The 17,919-nt window shown below is 54.3% G+C and overlaps 1 protein-coding gene across 1 annotated transcript in view; it reads left to right on the top strand.

Moving 5' to 3' along the window:
* The window catches only part of HK1 (hexokinase 1), a 44,847-nt gene that overhangs the window by 5,014 nt on the left and 21,914 nt on the right, over positions 1-17,919 (top strand). The window contains exons 2-7 of the mRNA XM_004701138.3: positions 3,421-3,569; positions 8,715-8,834; positions 11,256-11,351; positions 11,931-12,030; positions 12,138-12,321; positions 17,606-17,761. Of these exons, the coding sequence (XP_004701195.3) occupies positions 3,421-3,569; positions 8,715-8,834; positions 11,256-11,351; positions 11,931-12,030; positions 12,138-12,321; positions 17,606-17,761 (805 nt within the window). The remainder of the gene's footprint in view (positions 1-3,420; positions 3,570-8,714; positions 8,835-11,255; positions 11,352-11,930; positions 12,031-12,137; positions 12,322-17,605; positions 17,762-17,919) is intronic.

The following is a 17,919-nucleotide window of genomic DNA, read 5'->3' on the forward strand; positions in this document are numbered from 1 at the left end:
AGTCTGGCAACTGATTGCCCTCAGTGGGGGAATGCCTGAGCATCTAACCTCCCCCCACATGGCTGTTTGGCCTCAGAGATGTCCCTTGGTTTTCCTGAGCCTCCGTTTCCGGTCTGTAAAAAGGGCATGGTGGTTCGAAGACTTGGGGGCCTCCGAGCCGTAGTTGAAAGAAGACAACGTGGTGCACGGACAGAAAGAAAATTTAGGTTGACATCCCTGGGAAGTCAAGTTTTAGGTTGACGTCACAATCGAGGGCCTCACCTGTGTCTCCAGCTTTCAGTCACCTGTCCATTCCTTTGAGTGTCCCCTTCTTATGCGGGACAGCCCAGCCCCAGCCATCACCACCGGCAGCCCCAGGGGGAAATTACGCTTGCCCATGATAACACAGCGCCTTCAGGGTGACTCTGATGATGTACGGCGGCCGCATGCCTCTCAGAGCAGAACCGCACATAGGGCTTTCAATGGCAGGAACCTTTTGGAAATAGATCGCCAGGCCTTTCTTCCAACGCACTTGGGTGGATTGGAACTTCCCGCCGTTCCGTTCGTAGTCCATCAGGGCGTCCTTGTCCCCCGTGTTGTTAGGTTTCTCCAGATGGGTGGTGACTCGTGGGGGCTCTTGTGGCCCAGTCGGGGCTCCACGGAGCCTGGTGATGGAGTGGGTCTTGAGTTGGGCCGTTCACTGCAAGGTCTGGTTTCAAACCACCAGCTTCTCCGAGGGAGAAAGTGAGATGTTCTAGCCCATCAGTTCTCAACCTGTGGGTCACCACCCCTTTGGGGGTCGAACGACCCTTTCACAGGGGTCGCCCGATTCATAACAGTAGCAAAGTGACAGTGATGAGGTAGCAACGAAAATAATTGTATGAAAAAAAGAGAGAAAATAATTTTATGGTGGGGGGGGTCACCGCCACATGAGGAACTGTATGAAGGGGTGGCGGCCTTAGGGAGGTTGAGAACCGCTGCTCTCATCCCTCGAAAACCCAGGGGGCGGTTCTGCTCCATGCAGTTGGGTCGCTGTGAGTTGGGATTGACTTGATGGCAGTGAGTGTGTTATAAAGCTCAATCTCTGAGAGCAGATCTCCCGGTCTTTCTCCCGAGGAGCCTCTGGGTAGGTCTGACCCACCAGCCAGGTAACTAGTCTCTGGGTTGACAGCCCAACGCTTAGCCACTCTTCCACACAGGCTCCTTGGAACTAGGGGAGTTTGGGTCGAGGAAAATGATCGGCTCGTCTGAACCGTGGGCCAGTCTTGAACAGTCACGATGACTAAGTTGGATGGTTCTGGGTATGGCCATCCACACATCTCTCCCCTGAACCAGGGCAGAGGGTTGCCCCCACCCTCCTGGATGAAAGCCGGGGCAAGGATCTAGAGCAGCGGTTCTCAACCTGTGGGTCGTTAGATTCATAACAGGGTCGTCCGATTCCTAGCAAAATGACAGTTATGAAGTAGCAACAATAATTTTATGGTTGGGGGGTCACTACAACATGAGGAACTGTATTAAAGGGTCGCAACATTAGGAAGGTTGAGAACCACTGATCTAGAGAGATGCCGCATGTCCCAAAAAGTGTGCCACAAATCCCGTTTCCCTTGCCCGGAGCTGCTTCCTGGTAGAGAGCACCGCAGGGAGCAGGGGCGGAGCGTGTGCGGGTAAGCAAAGGCTCGGCAGTTCAGACCTACCCAGCTTGTCCACACCTTTCTTGCTGAGCTGGCAGCAAGCATCGATTGGTCACCTGCTGTATACAGGGCTTGGTGCTTGGGGGAAGGAGATAAACTAAAACCAAACACTGCATTGAGACGATCCTGATTCAGAGCAGCCTGCAGAACCGAGAAGGACCGCTCCGGGGGCTTCCGAGACGGAACTCTTTACAGGAGTGGAAAGCCTCGTCTTTCTCCTGAAGAGCAGCTGGTGCTTTTGAGCCAATTAACAGATGAGCCTATAAATCAGGGGTCCTCAAACTTTTTAAACAGGGGGCCAGTTCACTGTCCCTCAGACATGTTGGAGGGCTGGACTATAGTTAAAAAAAAAAACTATGAACAAGTTCTTATGCACATATCCTATTTTGAAGTAAAAAAACAAACGGGGCAAATACACCCAGCAGGCCGATAAATGTCCTCAGGGGCCGCATGTGGCCCGCGGGCGCCCTAGTTTGAGGACGCCTGCTGTAATTAAGCAAACCCTAGTGCCCAGGAAGCATGTGCTCTGTAGAAGAAACAACTATGTGAGATGCAGAGGGCAGCCTTTGCCAGAAGCCAGGGAGGAAATGGGCAGAGTGCTGGCACCTTACAGGGTTTGCAGCCAGTGTCACTGAGCAATGCATGTGTGGGTTTTTATTGGAAACCCATTTCCTATGTAAACTTTCACGTTAAACCAGACTCACGGCCATCCAGTTGACCCACTCATACTGACCCCATGGGCAGGGTAGAACTGCGAGTTTCCGAGACTGGAACTCTTTATGGGAGTAGAAAGCCTCATCTTTCTCCTGAGGAGCGGCTGGTGGTTTAGAACTACTGACCTTGTGGTTAGCAGCCCAACGCATAACCACCACGCCACTAAAACCAAACGCACTGCCATCAAGTCAATGTTGACTCATTGCCACCTCTTTGGGTCTCCGAGACCGGAACTGTTTACAGGAGTAGAAAGAGAAGTCTTTCCCTTGCAGGGCTGCTGGTGGTTTTGAACAGCTGACCATGAGGATTGCAGTCCACCTGTAACCACTACACCCTGTGGACTCCTTACTAAGCCATCAGGGCTCCTAAACTTCCACCTGAATGAAACAGTAAAATATTAAAGAAAGAAAGTTGTCAGGGGCAATGCTTGGCTACATGGTTTGTTGTCCTGTGTGTGGCCCCCAGGCATGCTGCTCCCTGCTGGTCTTGGTGTGCCGTGTCTCCACAGCTCCGTCTGTTTCTTGAGACCACCTCAGTTTGGGGATCTAATGACAATGGCCGGTCTGTTCTCCTGTGACCACCAGGGCCTTTGCTGATGAAAGCATCCCTCAGGGAATTATCGAAGCTATGGGCTACCCATCGGGGTGTCAGAGCTGGGGTGGACCTCAACGTGCATGGCTGTCTCGGAGCGAAATGCCGCTGGCCCTAATTTGATGATGCGGATTTTTTTTTTTTTTGGGGGGTGGGGGCGGTGACTACATTGTACTTGAGCCATTGCTCTCATGCCCCTGGAGTTGGGTGTGAGACTGGGGTTACTGAAAGCAATGGCTGTTTCAGGGTCCCAAGCTTGGTGTAGTTTCCTCAGGCTGGCTTTCCCGGTAGGGGGAGTGCTGAGAGAAGGTCTGTGGGCTCTCACCTGAAAGAGCAGTGCAGAGGGGACGCAGGGAGGGCCTGGTCCCCGCAGAGAAGGGGGTCCATCCAGTGTGTGTCATAACCTGTGAATCTGATTCAGGATACCTGCTGTCTCCCTAAACAGAAAAGGGAGATTTCATTGCCTTGGATCTTGGTGGGTCTTCCTTTCGGATTCTCCGGGTGCAAGTGAATCATGACCAGCATCAGAATGTGCGCATGGAGTCCGAGGTGTACGACACCCCTGAGAACATCATTCACGGCAGTGGAAGCCAGGTGGGTCCCCGTTCCCTGGGGCTTAGCCCCGGCTGGCCAGGCGGCTGAAACCTGAGCCCCTGCTGGAGAGTTTGGGGCTGTGGAGGGAGGGGCAGCTGGGTGGAGGTGGGGTTATTCCAGAAGAGACTCCCATTGCCTGGGTAGTGGGAGTGTGCAGCTCTGTGGGTGAGCCGCTGGACCTTTGCGGAGCCGGGACTGTGAGGAGGGAGACCCTGCAGCCCTCATCCCATTGGGATCCTGGGCTTGCCCCCCCAAGCAGAAGTTTGGCCCAAAGCCCTGCATGAACACATCCCTTCCTCCGAGCCCAACCCTCCTGAGGTGGGGCTGTTGCCATGTTGAGTAAGAGGAATTATCGTTTACGGCTCCAGGGCACATCCTAGGGCTGGCAGCTACCTGCTGTAATGGCATCGCACAAATCCTTGGCCCCAGAACAACGGCTGGAAAGCAGGGTTTTGCTTGGAAAATCACTGTCCCCCCCCTTCACCCACTCCTTACATTCAGTACCCAAAGCCTACCCCCTCCAGGTTTTCCCAAAGGCATGCTGAGGAAGGCCTCTTCACCCAGCTCCCAGCTCTCTGGGTACCACCACCGGTGGATCCCCAGCCCCTCCCCATCAAGGTCTCTGTCACCCCAAGTCCCAAAGCCCATCTTTCTTGCAGACCTTCTGGCTCCTCCGGTTTGCAGCTTTGCTCTGGAGCTGTGGCTGCCATCCAAGCTCCCTATTCAGAGCTTGCCAAATAGTTGCTTTAAGGAGGGTGTGTTCGCCACACGGTTCGTGACTAGTTCACCAGAGAGCCCATTTGTTCGGGGGCAGACTTTGAGAGGCGGCCCAGGAGCCTTCTCCTAACTCATGTGGGTAGGACCCAGAACCTGAGCTGCTCCGTGGGCTTCTTTCACCTGTTCCGGTGGACCAGCTGGGCCGCTGCCCCCACCACTCCTCCCTGCTCCTGGGCCCTTCCAGCTCAGACGTGTGGGAAGCTGCTGCCTTTAGGCTCCAGCTGGTGTCCACTTGGCCACTGTATTGCTCCTTTTTTCAGACTCCCAGAAGCCTCGGGTTTGGGGCAGCAAGCACTCACCTGTCACTCTGTTCCCCAGCCTGCCTGCTGCCAACATTCCCCTTTGTCTGACCTTTCAGGGGATTTGCAATTTGAGGGAAGAAGACACCGCTCTCTCCATACACAAATGCACACGCCTCCCTGAGTTCTTGTCCAGCGACGTCCTCTTGTCTCTGTCCCTGCCTTCCCTTCTGCTCATCCCCATGGCCACTTCATCGCCCGCTGTCTCTGTTTCTTCCACTGCCCACCCCAAGCAGTCTGCGAAGGAAGGATGCTGGTGATCACAGTGATAGAGTATTAAAAGGATCACGGAATTTTCCCACCAACTTTTGGACTCCTTGCACATACTTGTTATGTACAAGTCCTTTATCTGTAGTAACTCATGAAGTCTTCACGGTAACCCTACGGGGTGAGGACCATATTCCCATTTTGCAGTTGGGGGAATGGAGCTGGGCTTTGAATAGTCCCGTTCTGTCCACGTGAACCGCTTGGTCTTTGATAGTTAGACGGCGAGGAGAAATAAGGGCTGTGGGGAAGGAGGCAAGGCCAGGGGGTCAGGCAGCACAAGTCTAAAGAGGAAAAGCAGATGAAGTGGAAACCCGTCCACTGCACACTTCGCGTGAGGCTGGACATGACGTGCCTGCTGCTGACTTCGAGTGTGGACATCAACTGACCCACGGAGAAGCTCAGACTCACAGATGGGGAGCAGTGTAAACTGATTGGAGGAACTCTCGTCTTCTGTAATGTTTGTGCAGTTCTAATCGGTTTCAAGTATTTGTTTCGAAACAACATTAAACTTACCCCATAGCCTTAGACACTGCAAAGAGCTGCCTTTCGATCTAGGCCACTCTCTGCACGTGTGAACCCTCTTCCTCCCTCCCTCCCTTTCTCCTCACACAGAGTGGCCGCGAGTCTGCATGCAATTTCGGGTTTTAATAATTTCAGAAATGTAAGCAGTGTGTTTAAATGTCACTTAATTGGGTTGGGGGATTTCGAACAATACATTTTGAGGTTGCTGCTTCAGTCTGTCTTCAGTCAGAGGGACTGATTCTGTGAGGGCAGGAGGGCATTAAGGACATTTTTAATAATGACCATATTATCAGGACAGGAAAAATTAATTTGGGGGGCCCAATACATGTGACCGTGCTTCTTCAGCGCAGATTTCACTCAGGCACTCCCTGTGGGAGCCCTCCCTGCGAGGGCTGCCAGGGGAGCCTGGAGCTCACGAGTCTGTGACGTGGTGGGTGCGGATGCACGTAGCAATGCTTTATGTTAATCTAGAATGTAGGTCGCAGCAAGCGTAGCAGGGAAGCCGGTCTGTGTCCTCAGCTCCAGCCGAGGAATCATGATTCAGGGGCAGAGGTGCCAGGATCAAAGCTGGTCACGCTTCCTCACCCTGGCAGGAAAGGCAGACCTTAGAGCTGGGCCGGGGGCTTCCGAAGACAAATGAGGGGGGGATTGTTAGATCTCTCAGGGCAGAGAGATACCTCGGCTTGGTGAGAGAAAGAATTCACGCTGAAGCCTGGTTTGTGCTCCAAGTGAGTTTCATGAGCGTTAGAAGAAGTTTCAGGTTTACACAGGCACCCACAGGGCTCCCCGAACGTACAGCCTGCCTGAACACTGCTCGCAAAGTCACACGGTCAACTCCAGGCTCCTGCCTTTTCAAGGATTCCGCGGGGAGGCGTGGTGAACGACCCCTGGTCAACCCCATTGGCTGAATTGAATTAGGTGGGCCAATCCAGGTACAGCACCCACCCACCTGTACCTGGCGGGAAACCTGAACCTCTGCGCATGTGCACTGTGCCACTCCTTTGTTTCCGTAGCTCGGACCTCTGGCCTTGCGTTAATGGACGCCCCAGCCTTAGGCTAGACTACCTAACAGAATCATGACTCTTGGCCCCTCGAAAGAATTCCCTGCAAGGAACGTGGCCTGGACTGGAAACACAGGCTGGGGTAGCTTCCTGTGGCTGTGTGCTCGGCCCTGGCCTTCCTTGTTCCTCCGAGAAGCTCACTTACAGTGACAGTAATATATATATAGTGATCCAGGGATGTGTGTATGTATATATAGGGGTCCAGGTGAAAAGTGCAGTGTCACACCTACTGTGTGAGAAAGACAGGAGTTAGCTACGCGGGGGCACCTGGAATTACAGTGGGATGGAATGCTCCCACCGCCTCATCAACGCTTCCATTACAGTCGTAGAGATGACAGCCAGGGGTAAGGAGGCCGTTCGGCTGACGCCTCCTCTGGTTGGAGCACACACGACACTATGTTCATTCTGGGGTGCGTCTTAGGAACGAGGAGCGATATCAGAGAGCTGAATGCATCGCCTTTGGAGTGGTGAGTCTCCCGTCTTCGGCGGTTTGCATTCAGAGCTCAGGGTGCTCTGGTGCATTCCCTGTCCAACCAAAGGTAACGTGTTGCCAAGCAGGGACGCTTCCGTTGCAGCCCCGTCTGCAAATTGAGGGCAGCAGAGCGCTGTGCTTGGCGCAGCCTCTTGGAGCGCGAGGCAGCAGGTACCCAGGGCCCATAGTGCACCCTCCCCTTGGTGTGCGGAGGGAAACTGGCGAAAGGAACCGGGGTGTTTGAAGTCAGTGGCTGCTAGGACTTCAAGGTGGCTCTTGGTGGGTGGCGGCCGAAGTGACTGCGGCGTGTCAGGGTACCCAGCCTCTAACACAGCATCACAGGTCCGGTAGGCGCAATTGTACAGTGATAATAAATAAAGATTATAGTAAAGTCATAGAGAGCATGTGAGGTAGAAGAGAGATGGAACTAATGGAGTCAGACACATTTCATGGTAGCATGCTCACCTCAGCCTCCCTTGGTGGTCCATGTGGAGAGAGAGAGATATTTTTTGCTAACCAAGGCTTTTATATTCTTTGGGGACATGCAAGCCCCCTAATTACAGTGGAAGACATATGTCACAGGAAAGGGTTGTGCTATAGGTAATACAGTAATGAGAGGGGGTGATCTAGGGGTATCCATGCAATAGGAAGGGGAGATAACGGGGGTACACATGTGACAAGAAGGGCGGATCCTAGATTCAGGATGGCAGCCTAACTTTGGATGTCACTGAGCAGGTTTGACCTGTTCTCTGGATCTCCATAGAAACCACTATCAGTAGGGTGTAAACCCACCTACAGTGGACCAGACTAATGGTCGCAAGCCTTTAGAGAGAAGTAGCCCATTGTCCTACCTGTGGTGGGCCCAGACAGTTGTATGGCAGCTGACTGCCGAAAGGGAGGATGTCTCTAAGCATCTGACCTCCCACCAGATGCTGGCAAATAGCCTCTAATGTTTGGCATGTCTTTGGAGGAGACAAAGCTGGGGAAAAGTCTCTTTATAATCCCACAGCAGAGGACAGAGGGGGTTGCCTCCTGGGCCTGAGAATGGCTCTGGACCTGGGTGCCCACTACAACGGTGAGAGAGAGAGAGAGAGCTCTGCCCCTCAGCGTGTGCCCCTTGGAGTCTATTACTCAGTCTATTACTCCCCCACAAATAAGGAGCAGAGAAGGTGACCTTGGTCTGAAGGTTGTTGGGTCCCCAGTGTGGTCTAGGGAACTTCTGGGCTTGATGGGGGCCCGACCACCCCCATTCCCTCCCCTCATCCCATATGGGATGTGCGTCCCGGCCTGCGTGTGACTGAGGCTGGAGCTGGCTCTGCCTCATTTTTGACTTCTCTGGCTGCTCAGATAACATGTTAGAGACCAGAGTCCGGTTGTGTTTGAAGCTTCTGACATGCTTCCTGTCTGCGGTTCTCCGTGGCCACTCATGTGCACCGTGGCTTTTCTCAGGGTCCGCTGGTTCTGTGAGTTCTGGCCCGGGGGGGCCCGGCTCCAGCTGTCATGGAATTGGTCTCGACTCTCGGCGCCTCCAGCGTCTTAGGGTTAGGACTGTGCTCCACAGGGTTTGCGGTGGCTTCACCCGCAGGCTTGGGGCTAGCAGGTGAGCGCATTAACCTTTGCTTCCCCCAGGGACTCTGCAGCCTGGGTCAGCCGACGTCATCTGTGCCACGCGTGGGACAGGGCTGGTCACATTTTTTCCTGGAACGTTAAGCCCCCGTCCTGTACTACTCTCTCCTGCCTCCTCTAGCTCTTCGATCATGTCGCTGAGTGCTTGGGAGACTTCATGGAGAAAAAGAAAATCAAAGACAAGAACTTGCCTGTGGGATTCACATTTTCCTTCCCCTGCCGACAATCCAAAATTGACGAGGTACGAATTCCCCTGGGGTCGCCAGGCCCCCAGACGCCCCAGAGTGCTCTGGGAAATAAGGGTTTCCCTTTCCCTTCTCGGAGGGTCTCGGTCCTGTCCTACGTTTTTGAAGAGCACTTGCAGAAATTGGCGCGGGGGCTGATTGTGCTTTTCCACCCGTCAAGCTGTTTCTGGGATTTTGGAGAAGGCTCCCATTTGTGGCCACGGGTAGAGAGAACCAGGTACAGACCTCAAGCCAGCAGAGGCGGGTGATGGCAGTGGAGAGCGGTGGGGCAGTCATCTGTTGGAATCTCACAGCGTTGGGTGGGGTTGACCTGCAGGCACCTGGTCAGTAATTCTGATCTCGGCCTCAGGGCCGGGACCCTCTTAACCATGCCCGTGGGCAGGAGCCCAGCCCTGGATTCCCTTGCTGCCTTCCCGGTGACCTGTCATACAGAGCCTCTTGTTGGTCATTCATTTATCTGATGGACAAGGACCGAAGCAGACCCAGATAGGGACAGCATTGCACCTGGGATGCTGCAGGTAAGAATACCTGACAGTAGACTCAGCCCCATTCCAATTCTACAGGGACAGACAGGCAAGAAAGGGAGGGAGGAAAAAATGTGTGTGTGTGCACATATATATCTGTTATATACGAGAGTAACTCTTGTGTTTGAGAGAGAATAAATTCTGTTTACTAACGTTATCTCCTTGTAGAACCCCTGTTACCGTAGCACTAGATACAGAAGATACTGCCTGCTAGTTTCTTTTTTACAGTTTTATTGCATAATCCACATGCCATACAATTCAATGATTCAGTCACGTGGAGAATTGTACAATCATTACCACAATCAATTCCACAACATCCCCCCCCATCAAATCACCTTTAAAATGAGTTGTGTAATCACATTCCCTCCCAGTGTTCCTGCCCCCTCTGAGAGTAACTGGAGCAAACTTCTCACACCCAGGATACTGAGGGTTAGCTTTCCTGGGTGCCCACCCTGTGCCAGGCACCGTCCTAACGTGTACTTCACAACAAGCACCCTGGGCTGAGTATGTGGGATCCCCAAGCTCTGCAAAGGGAACTGGGGCTCAGAGGGGCTAGTAGCTTTGCTGAAGGTCCCCTTTGTGCAGCCTAGTGAGTTTTGGCGGGGCCCCTGCACCCCTTTCATCTGTACGGTAAATACCCTCCAGGGCCCCGCTCCCAAGACTGACCCCTGGCATCAACATACTTGTGAAATCTCGTAGAGTGAGAGCAAGGGGGAGGCCTGAGAGCTCAGCAGGCCACACCCTTCGTTTCACAGATGGGGAAACTGAGGCCTCTTCAAGGTCACATGGCTTGTTGAAGGGAAATCTGGGATCCCGGGGATGCCCCTCCAGTGGCCGGTCACCTTCCAGCTTGTCGGAATGTCCCTGAGGTGTTGCTGTCTCAGACGCCCACTTCCAAGGTCACCTTGGGGACACATTCCCCAGCAGGCCTTGTAAGGGGAGAGCTGAGTGTCCCGTGACTGGGCCCTGTGGGTGCAGATGTGAAGCACGATTCTCACCAAGGCTTGCCCTTGCCAGTGCCCTCCGGCTGCCTAGGCTGTCGTTGTAAACAAGGGCAGCGGATGCTGGAGAGCTGGATCCCCAGGCCTATGCCCTCCCAGGCCTTCTGCAGCACAGCTACCTTCCCCACCCAGAGGAGACAGCACTGCACTATAACAGTAGTTTCTATTAATAGCTGACTCGGGGGTGGGGGGAGGAGAAGGAATACGTAAAACTAGTTAGTAATACGAAAGTGTGTAAAGCAAAAGGTGAACCCCCTGCACTCCACGCCCCTAAGTGAACAACCATTGGATGCCTGTCTTCTGGATGTTTCTCCATTGACTGACAAGTAGAAATGGCAGCAGATTGTGTGAGCAGAGCAGAGTCTCAGCTTTACAGGGAGGTGGGGGTTAAGTTCCGACTTGGACAAATGAGGTATGAATCCCACCGAGTCAACCGTATCCCTTAAACCTCCAGGACCTGCCTCTCAGAAGCTCCACAGCCAAGGAGCATCTTAGCATTTTCTTTCCCTTGATATTTGGCTGTGGCTTGCTGCCCTCCGGGAGCCAAGAGCTATGGGAAAGGTGATCAGCTGAAAACACCATTTCCAGTGCTCTCTATTGAAAGGATTCTAGCTGTGCGTTTGAAATCCAGTCAGGTTTGCGTGCGGAATGACACGAACGGCCGTCCTGCTTGGCCCCTGGCTTCACTGTAACATGAGTCAGTTTTCGTAGGCTGGGTCTTAGCCCTTGGCAGGCCCCAGGGAAATGCACCGAGTGGATGGAGGGAACCCGCAACGGAGTCCACTCTGGGCCTCTCTTTCTTCCCTGCCTTTGAACAACTTCTCCAGGGACCTGGGGGTTCTCGAGGCTTCTCAGGCTCAGGCTCATCCGTCCTCTCTGCCCTCCTTTGCAGGCCATCCTGATCACCTGGACAAAGAGATTTAAAGCGAGCGGAGTAGAGGGAGCAGATGTGGTGGCGCTGCTGAACAAAGCCATCAAAAAGCGAGGGGTAATTTCTCCCGGGGCCGCCTGCCTCTGCCACGCAGGGGGTGTGGGCCGTGGGGAGCAGGCTGTGCTCTCAGACAGACGAGGCCCTTTCTGGGGGGCAGGGAGGGCAGGGGTCTGTGGTCAGAGTGTGCCAGGACCCTGGGGTCGTGAAGACCTGAGCAAAGGAGGGGGAGGGTCCAGAGTCCGGAAGGACAGGGCTGGTTCCACTCTGGGGGCTCAGAATTGCCACCCCAGGGAGCTGCCCAAAGGAACAGGACTCCAGGCAAGCATTTAACCCTCCCTCCAGGGGCATGTGGAATTGTGCAGGGAACCACGCTGGCAGGGGCTCTAACCCTGCGATGGTGGGGCAAGGGCAGCAGAGTGGACTGTGACGGTTGGCACGAAGGTATAACGAGGTGGGTTTTCAGAGCCATGTGGCTCTGTGCGTAACGTTCACCCTGGAAAGAGTTGGCACCCTTGTCCAATTAATTTGAGCACCAGTATTAATGCAATCGGCTCTACCAACAAGAGTAGTGGTGGCCACTAAGACTGGCACTCTCCCCCACTGAGGAGACGGTGACACCCGTTTTCCCGTCCCCAGAACTACGATGCCAACATCGTGGCCGTGGTGAATGACACAGTGGGGACCATGATGACCTGTGGCTACGATGACCAGCAGTGTGAAGTGGGCCTCATCATTGGTAACTAACAGCACGCCTCTGCTCTCCCCGCCTCCGCGGACGCCCTGAGAAGGCACTGCCTTCCCTCCCGGGTCTGTGTGGCCTCAGCTTCTGGTCTTGTCTCTAAGGCACTGGCACCAACGCCTGCTACATGGAGGAACTCAGGCACATTGACCTGGTGGAAGGCGACGAGGGGAGGATGTGCATCAACACGGAGTGGGGGGCCTTTGGGGACAACGGGTCTCTAGAAGACATCCGGACCGAGTTTGACCGAGAGATAGATCGGGGCTCCCTCAATCCTGGAAAGCAGCTGTGAGTCTCCTACCCTTTCCTTCTTGGCCGTGAGGTGATGGGGAGCACTAACCACTGAGCTATCACCCGGTTGTGCGGGTCGGCTCCACTGCTGGCGATCCTGCTCCCGGGGGCGCAAGGCTCTGCCCTCTTGGAAGGAGATCACTAGGCCTCGCTTCCAAGGCACGTCCGGGTGGGCTTGAACCGCCAACCTTTCTGTTAGTAGTCAGCCCCTTACCTACTTGTTGAACTATGTGTGCTCTGAAGTGCACACTCAGTTTTCACAACATGTTTAATGAATTTCTGCTTGTATACCTCAGTGACATTGATTACATGCTTCAAGTTGGGCGACTGGTTTTGCCCCCCTCGCCCCCTAACCAGATTATAAAATCCTTTCAGTGTACTCTGAGCAAAAGTCCTCTCTTCGTCCCTCCCTCCTTGCTAGCCCACCTTGTCGTGTGCACTGACTGTGTGGGCCCAACAGCCCACCTCCCTATGCCGAAGGAACGGACGGGGGTTTGCTAGTGATTATGAAAGCTATTAGCCAGGATGGCAGAGGGGCTTTCCGGCTGAATTAATAGAATTACATCAAGGGCCAACGCACTGCCGCATAACCAGGGGTGGTGGCGAGTACGTCACACTTCCCAGGGTGTGAAATCCCCAAACGCGAGCTTTGCAGCTCTTGTCTGGGGCTCCAGGCCACACGCGCGCCATGCCCACTGTCCCAAGGCCCCGAAACCATACTTTGTTTTTCTCTTTTCCTTTGGTGGCAAAACTTGACCCCCAACTCACACGCGGTTATTGACTGCGACGGTTGACAAGTCCTGCATGGCCCCCAAACAAGCAGCAACAGAAACCCAGGGATGGTCCCCCCAAAAAAAACCAAACAGACCCCCGTTGTCCACTTCAACCCCTGGTGACGTCAGGTCAGCAGAGCGGGGCTGCTCTGTGGTTTCAAGGCTGGGATTTCTGGAAGCGGATCACCAGGCGGCCTTTCTTCCGGTCTCTGGGGGGTGGGGAGGAGGGTGGACAGTAGTCAGGCATTTGTGCCACTCGGGGACTCGCTGGTCTTTCATTCCTGGCTGCTGATTTATTTGATTAGTTTGCTAACAGTTTTTCATTTTGGTAGCGGTGAGAATATTCACAGCGAAACACGCGCTGATTCAACCGGTCTTCCATCTGCAAGCCAGGGGCACTGATCACATTTGTGCAACCATCCTCATCCTCAGTCTCTTCCTCCCTCATTGACATGAGCTCACTGTCCCCTGAGGTCCCTGTCTGGGCCTCCACCTGCCTGTCATTCCTTGATCCCTATAGGCAGGTCTTGGAAGGACATTGTGCCCGAGGCAGACCTTTTTCACCAGCTAGGCTAGACTGCTATTGGTTTTAAGATTTCAGGGGATATTTGTAGGTTAAGGTTTAGAGATTTTCTCAGAAAGTCTGGACTTCATGGGAATACGAAATTCTCTTCTGCATGGTCCCTCTTTTGATCATGATTCTTCTACAGAAACTTGAATCAAAATGCTCAGTGCTGGCTGCCAGGCACCATCTCGCTCTCTGGGTCTGATGGTAGAGACCTACCTGACATTCCCCTTCCCATTCCTGGCCTGACCCAGGTCAAAAGAGACCAAATGTTTCCATTGCATGGTCACTCCAACCTCCGGAGGCCCCAGGCACTCTGGGATGAGCTAGGTGGTAGAAGGGAAGGACTGAACAAACCGGCCAGGTATCAGGCCAATTAATAGAGCTGTCTCGTGACACCTTGGCGTTTGTTTCTGGTTGTACGTTAGCATCCCAGCAGTGCCTCTTTCTTGTTGTAAAGGTCGCTGTGGCACAGCTTTGGCCAGCTCATCTTCTTACAGGTGTGCAACTTGCTAGCTCTTTCTGTCATTATTAACCACCTTACTGCTCCTGGCAGCCCCTCATACAGTTTGGTCTCTCTCCATTGGCCTTTTCTTGCCCTTTTATGTAAGCCAGTGAAGTCTTGTCATAGTGATTTCATTCAGCAGCATCAAGCTGTTCTAACTCCCTCCGTCGGTGCGGTAGCACGTATCAAGACCTCGTTTCTTCTATACTTCTGGCTGAGCAATATTCCATTGCAGGTATGCACCACCTTCTGCTGATGCCCTCACCTGTGAATGAGGCTTTAGGCTGTTCACACATGTGGGCGATTGCGGGTAGTGCTGCAAAGGACAGGGCTTGAGGGTCAGTTTAGTTCTCCGCTTTCATGTCTTTGGAAGGAGCATGCCTGGGAGTGGGCCCGCTGGCAGTTCTGGCTTAGTTGTGGAAGAGTTGTCACACTGGTTTGCACGACGTCTGGACCATTGTACATGCCCGCCCTCCAGCCAGTGTTGGAGAAGGGGTTCCAGCTTCTCCTCCAGCTACATTATGTTCCTAAGTTTTGAAGCTGGTTTTCTGTTTTGCCCTTCCCAGTTGGAGTGAAATGGTATCTGCCTGTGATTTTGATCTGCGTCTTTCTGATGATGAGTGAGGGTGCGGTATCTCGTCACGTGTTTGGTGACCCTTTGAATGTTCTCTTTTGGAAAATGTCGTCCATTCAAGTCCTTTGCCCATTCATTGTAGGAGTGGGTGTTTTGACGTCGTTCGAGTTTTATACATCGGTCTAACAGTAGTCATTACTTTGCGATTCCTGTTATAGACATACGGCTTCTGCAGCCCTTCTCCCAGCCCGGACTTGTCTTTTCACCTTCACGTTGGTGAGCACAAGGTCTTCATTTTGAAGGCCCGTTGAGTTGGTCTGTTTATTGTGACGTGAGTAAAAAGTTTCCAGAGCAAGTCACTTTCCCATCCAGCAATTCCTGCAGCCCCCAGCCTGCACCGACCCCACTTCCCTGTCTGCGCCCCCATTCCACCCCTCCTCCTTTCCTGCCCCACCTGCCTTCTGAGCTGTCTCTGGGCCACTGCGGCCCCTGCGTCTGGGATGATGCCGGATTCTCTTGTGTCTCTTGCTGCTTGTGCTTTTGTTATCATAGGAGGGAGTGTCTTGATAAAGGTTCAGCCCCACAGCCTTGCCCCTGCATTTTCTTCTAAGACTGTGATGGCTTTAGTTTGCTCATTTGGGTCCACATCGAGCCTGCGTTTGTGTTTTGCTATATGGTGTGAGGTCTGGACTCTCTCACTCTTGTGCATGTGGACATCTAGTTTTCCCAGTCCGTGTATTGAAAGGACTGTCTTGGCCCCTTGACTGGACTTAGCACCCTTCTCCAGCGTCAGTTGACCATCGTGGGTGGGTGTATTTCCCGTCTGCTGTTCAGTTTCATTCTCCTTCCTTCCTGTCTTTGCCTCCTGCTCTTCCGTTGTCTGGGTTAGCGTCTGGGATCTGGAATCCCATTGCCCTGTGATTCCTTTTTTGGCTCCTCCTCCTAAATGCACGGGGGACACCACCCACAGAGCCGCAGCAGCCGGTCCGCCCACTCGGTAGTGCTGCAGAATTCTCTGGCCTCTGTGCTGAGGCAGTAACCTCACGTTTCCAAGTCAATGCCAAGCACGTTGTCTGGTGGCTGCTCACGCTCCCCCCGTGGACCATCCTGTCCAGGCTGGCCGGCCTCCCGGACGGGAGCTCACTCCTTGGGCTGTGGGTGAGCTCAGGCCCTGTTGCCAAGGGGACTCCTCCTTGCTTGTGTGCAGGCCCATGCTCGTTGCTTCCTTTATCACAATACAACCCCCAACCTTCTCCTACCAGCCTACTTCCCAACCCTGTGGGTCACACCCTTCCTGTGCCCACCATCTGACAGGGAGGCCGAACACCTCCCTGTGCCTCAGTTTCCCCATCTCTGAAACGGGGCTGATGATAATGCCTGCCCCACCCTAACCCGGGTGTAATGAGATGAGATACAGTCATACATGTGCAGAATGAGCTTCGAGCAGTGTCAACATAGAGGAAGGGCTGTGACTACTTACCATTAGCTGGACGGTATAGCACTTGACCTAGACGAACCCATCTCCTCCCTGCCTTGTGAACAGAACCTATCATTAGCCCCCCTGTACAGACAGGCAGCTGGGGCACAGATAGGTGTGTTACCTACTGGTGGGAGAGCCGGGGTTGTGAGGTCTGGCTTTACTTCAACCCTGCCAGTCCCGAACCCTGAGATCTGCTTAGAGGCCACTCCGACAGGCGCGGGGACAGCAACCAGCTGCTCAAAGGCTCTCCTGCCAGGGACCCTGGAGGCAGCCTGCCTGGGGAGGGCCCGTCTGGTCCTGTCCACCGTGGGAACAATGAGGACAGTGTTTCTAATGGGGCCGGAAGTCTCCTTGTGGCCCGTAGTGAGGGGAAGGTGGGGTGCTGGGGTGCCGGCAGCTCCTTGGCTGGAACAGATTGCTTGCTGCATCCGAGAGCCAACCCTGGGTGTGCCAGCTGGACTCCCACGGAGGGGAGAAATGGGGAACCTGCCTCTCGGATGTGCTCAGTCCAGGGGCCTGCCTCTGGTGCAGACCTGGCCCGCCCCAGGACAGCCAGACATCACCCTCAGGCTTCTCCTGGCCACCACCACCCGTCAGCCTTGGACCCAAATGGCTACTGTGGTCACACAGCCGACAGCCTGGCTTTGCAGCCACAGCACTCTCTGTGCCTGGCCCAGGCCTACACTTGGCCGGAGCAGTGGACGCGCGGACGCTGACTGCTGACTGGCTTAAGAGACTCAGTTCTTCCCACCACTGGGATTTAGCGGGAAGGGCAGGCGCAAGGACTGGGTTCCCCAAAGCAAGTTCTTGGCACTATTGAGTGGAGAAAAAGAGAGTGAATGCAGGGGGCTGGCCAGCGCTGGCCTTGATGGCCACCCCACAGGGAGAGCAGCCTGCAGCCCTGTCTGCCTGCTCTCGAGAAGACACATGACAGTGATGTGTCCCGACCACCCTGTTTCTAAGGGGTTAGGATCTCGCTGACGGGGTGCCGACTGTGAAAGTTCTGAACAGCGTCTGTACAGAGAGAGGTGGAAGTGGGGATCTCTCTGCCTGGGGTCTTTATTCTGGTGCCCACCCCTACCCCCACCTGGACCCTCATCTGGCCCTCACCTCCAGGCAGCCTCCCTGCCTGTGCCTGCCCACTGGTGTTCTCCCATCAGCCTCTGCAGGGGCAGGTGTGCCGTGTGGATCCCTCACCCTGTCTGCAAGAGGCTTCCAGCCCCTCTGAGCCCTGTGGGGAGACCACACCTGCTCTTGCTGTGTCTCATCATGGGACTGTTGCCCTGGGAGGGGAGGGGCAGCACCTTCCTCTCCTCGTGTGGCCAGTCCCCGGGCACCTAGTGTGGGGAAGAGCCCGCAAACCCCGTGTGCTCGTCTCCGGCAGGTTTGAGAAGATGGTCAGCGGCATGTACTTGGGGGAGCTGGTTCGGCTGATCCTGGTCAAGATGGCCAAGGAGGGTCTCCTGTTTGAAGGGCGGATCACCCCGGAGCTGCTTACCAAAGGGAAGTTCAACACCAGTGACGTGTCAGCCATCGAAAAGTAGGTCCCATACCCTCGGGCTTCCAGGTGTTTGTGGGGAGAAGAACCATAGATCCTTGTTCCCTTTTGAGTCCGTTTGCTGGGCTCACCCCTCAAGAGTGTCCAGTGATAAAGGCTATCTCAAAAGACCTACACAAACCATCACCCTACAAGGGCAG

The sequence above is a fragment of the Echinops telfairi genome, unplaced genomic scaffold (assembly GCF_000313985.2).
Source record: "Echinops telfairi isolate 266 unplaced genomic scaffold, ASM31398v2 ScPeMD7_70;HRSCAF=299, whole genome shotgun sequence".
Taxonomy (NCBI): domain Eukaryota; kingdom Metazoa; phylum Chordata; class Mammalia; order Afrosoricida; family Tenrecidae; genus Echinops; species Echinops telfairi.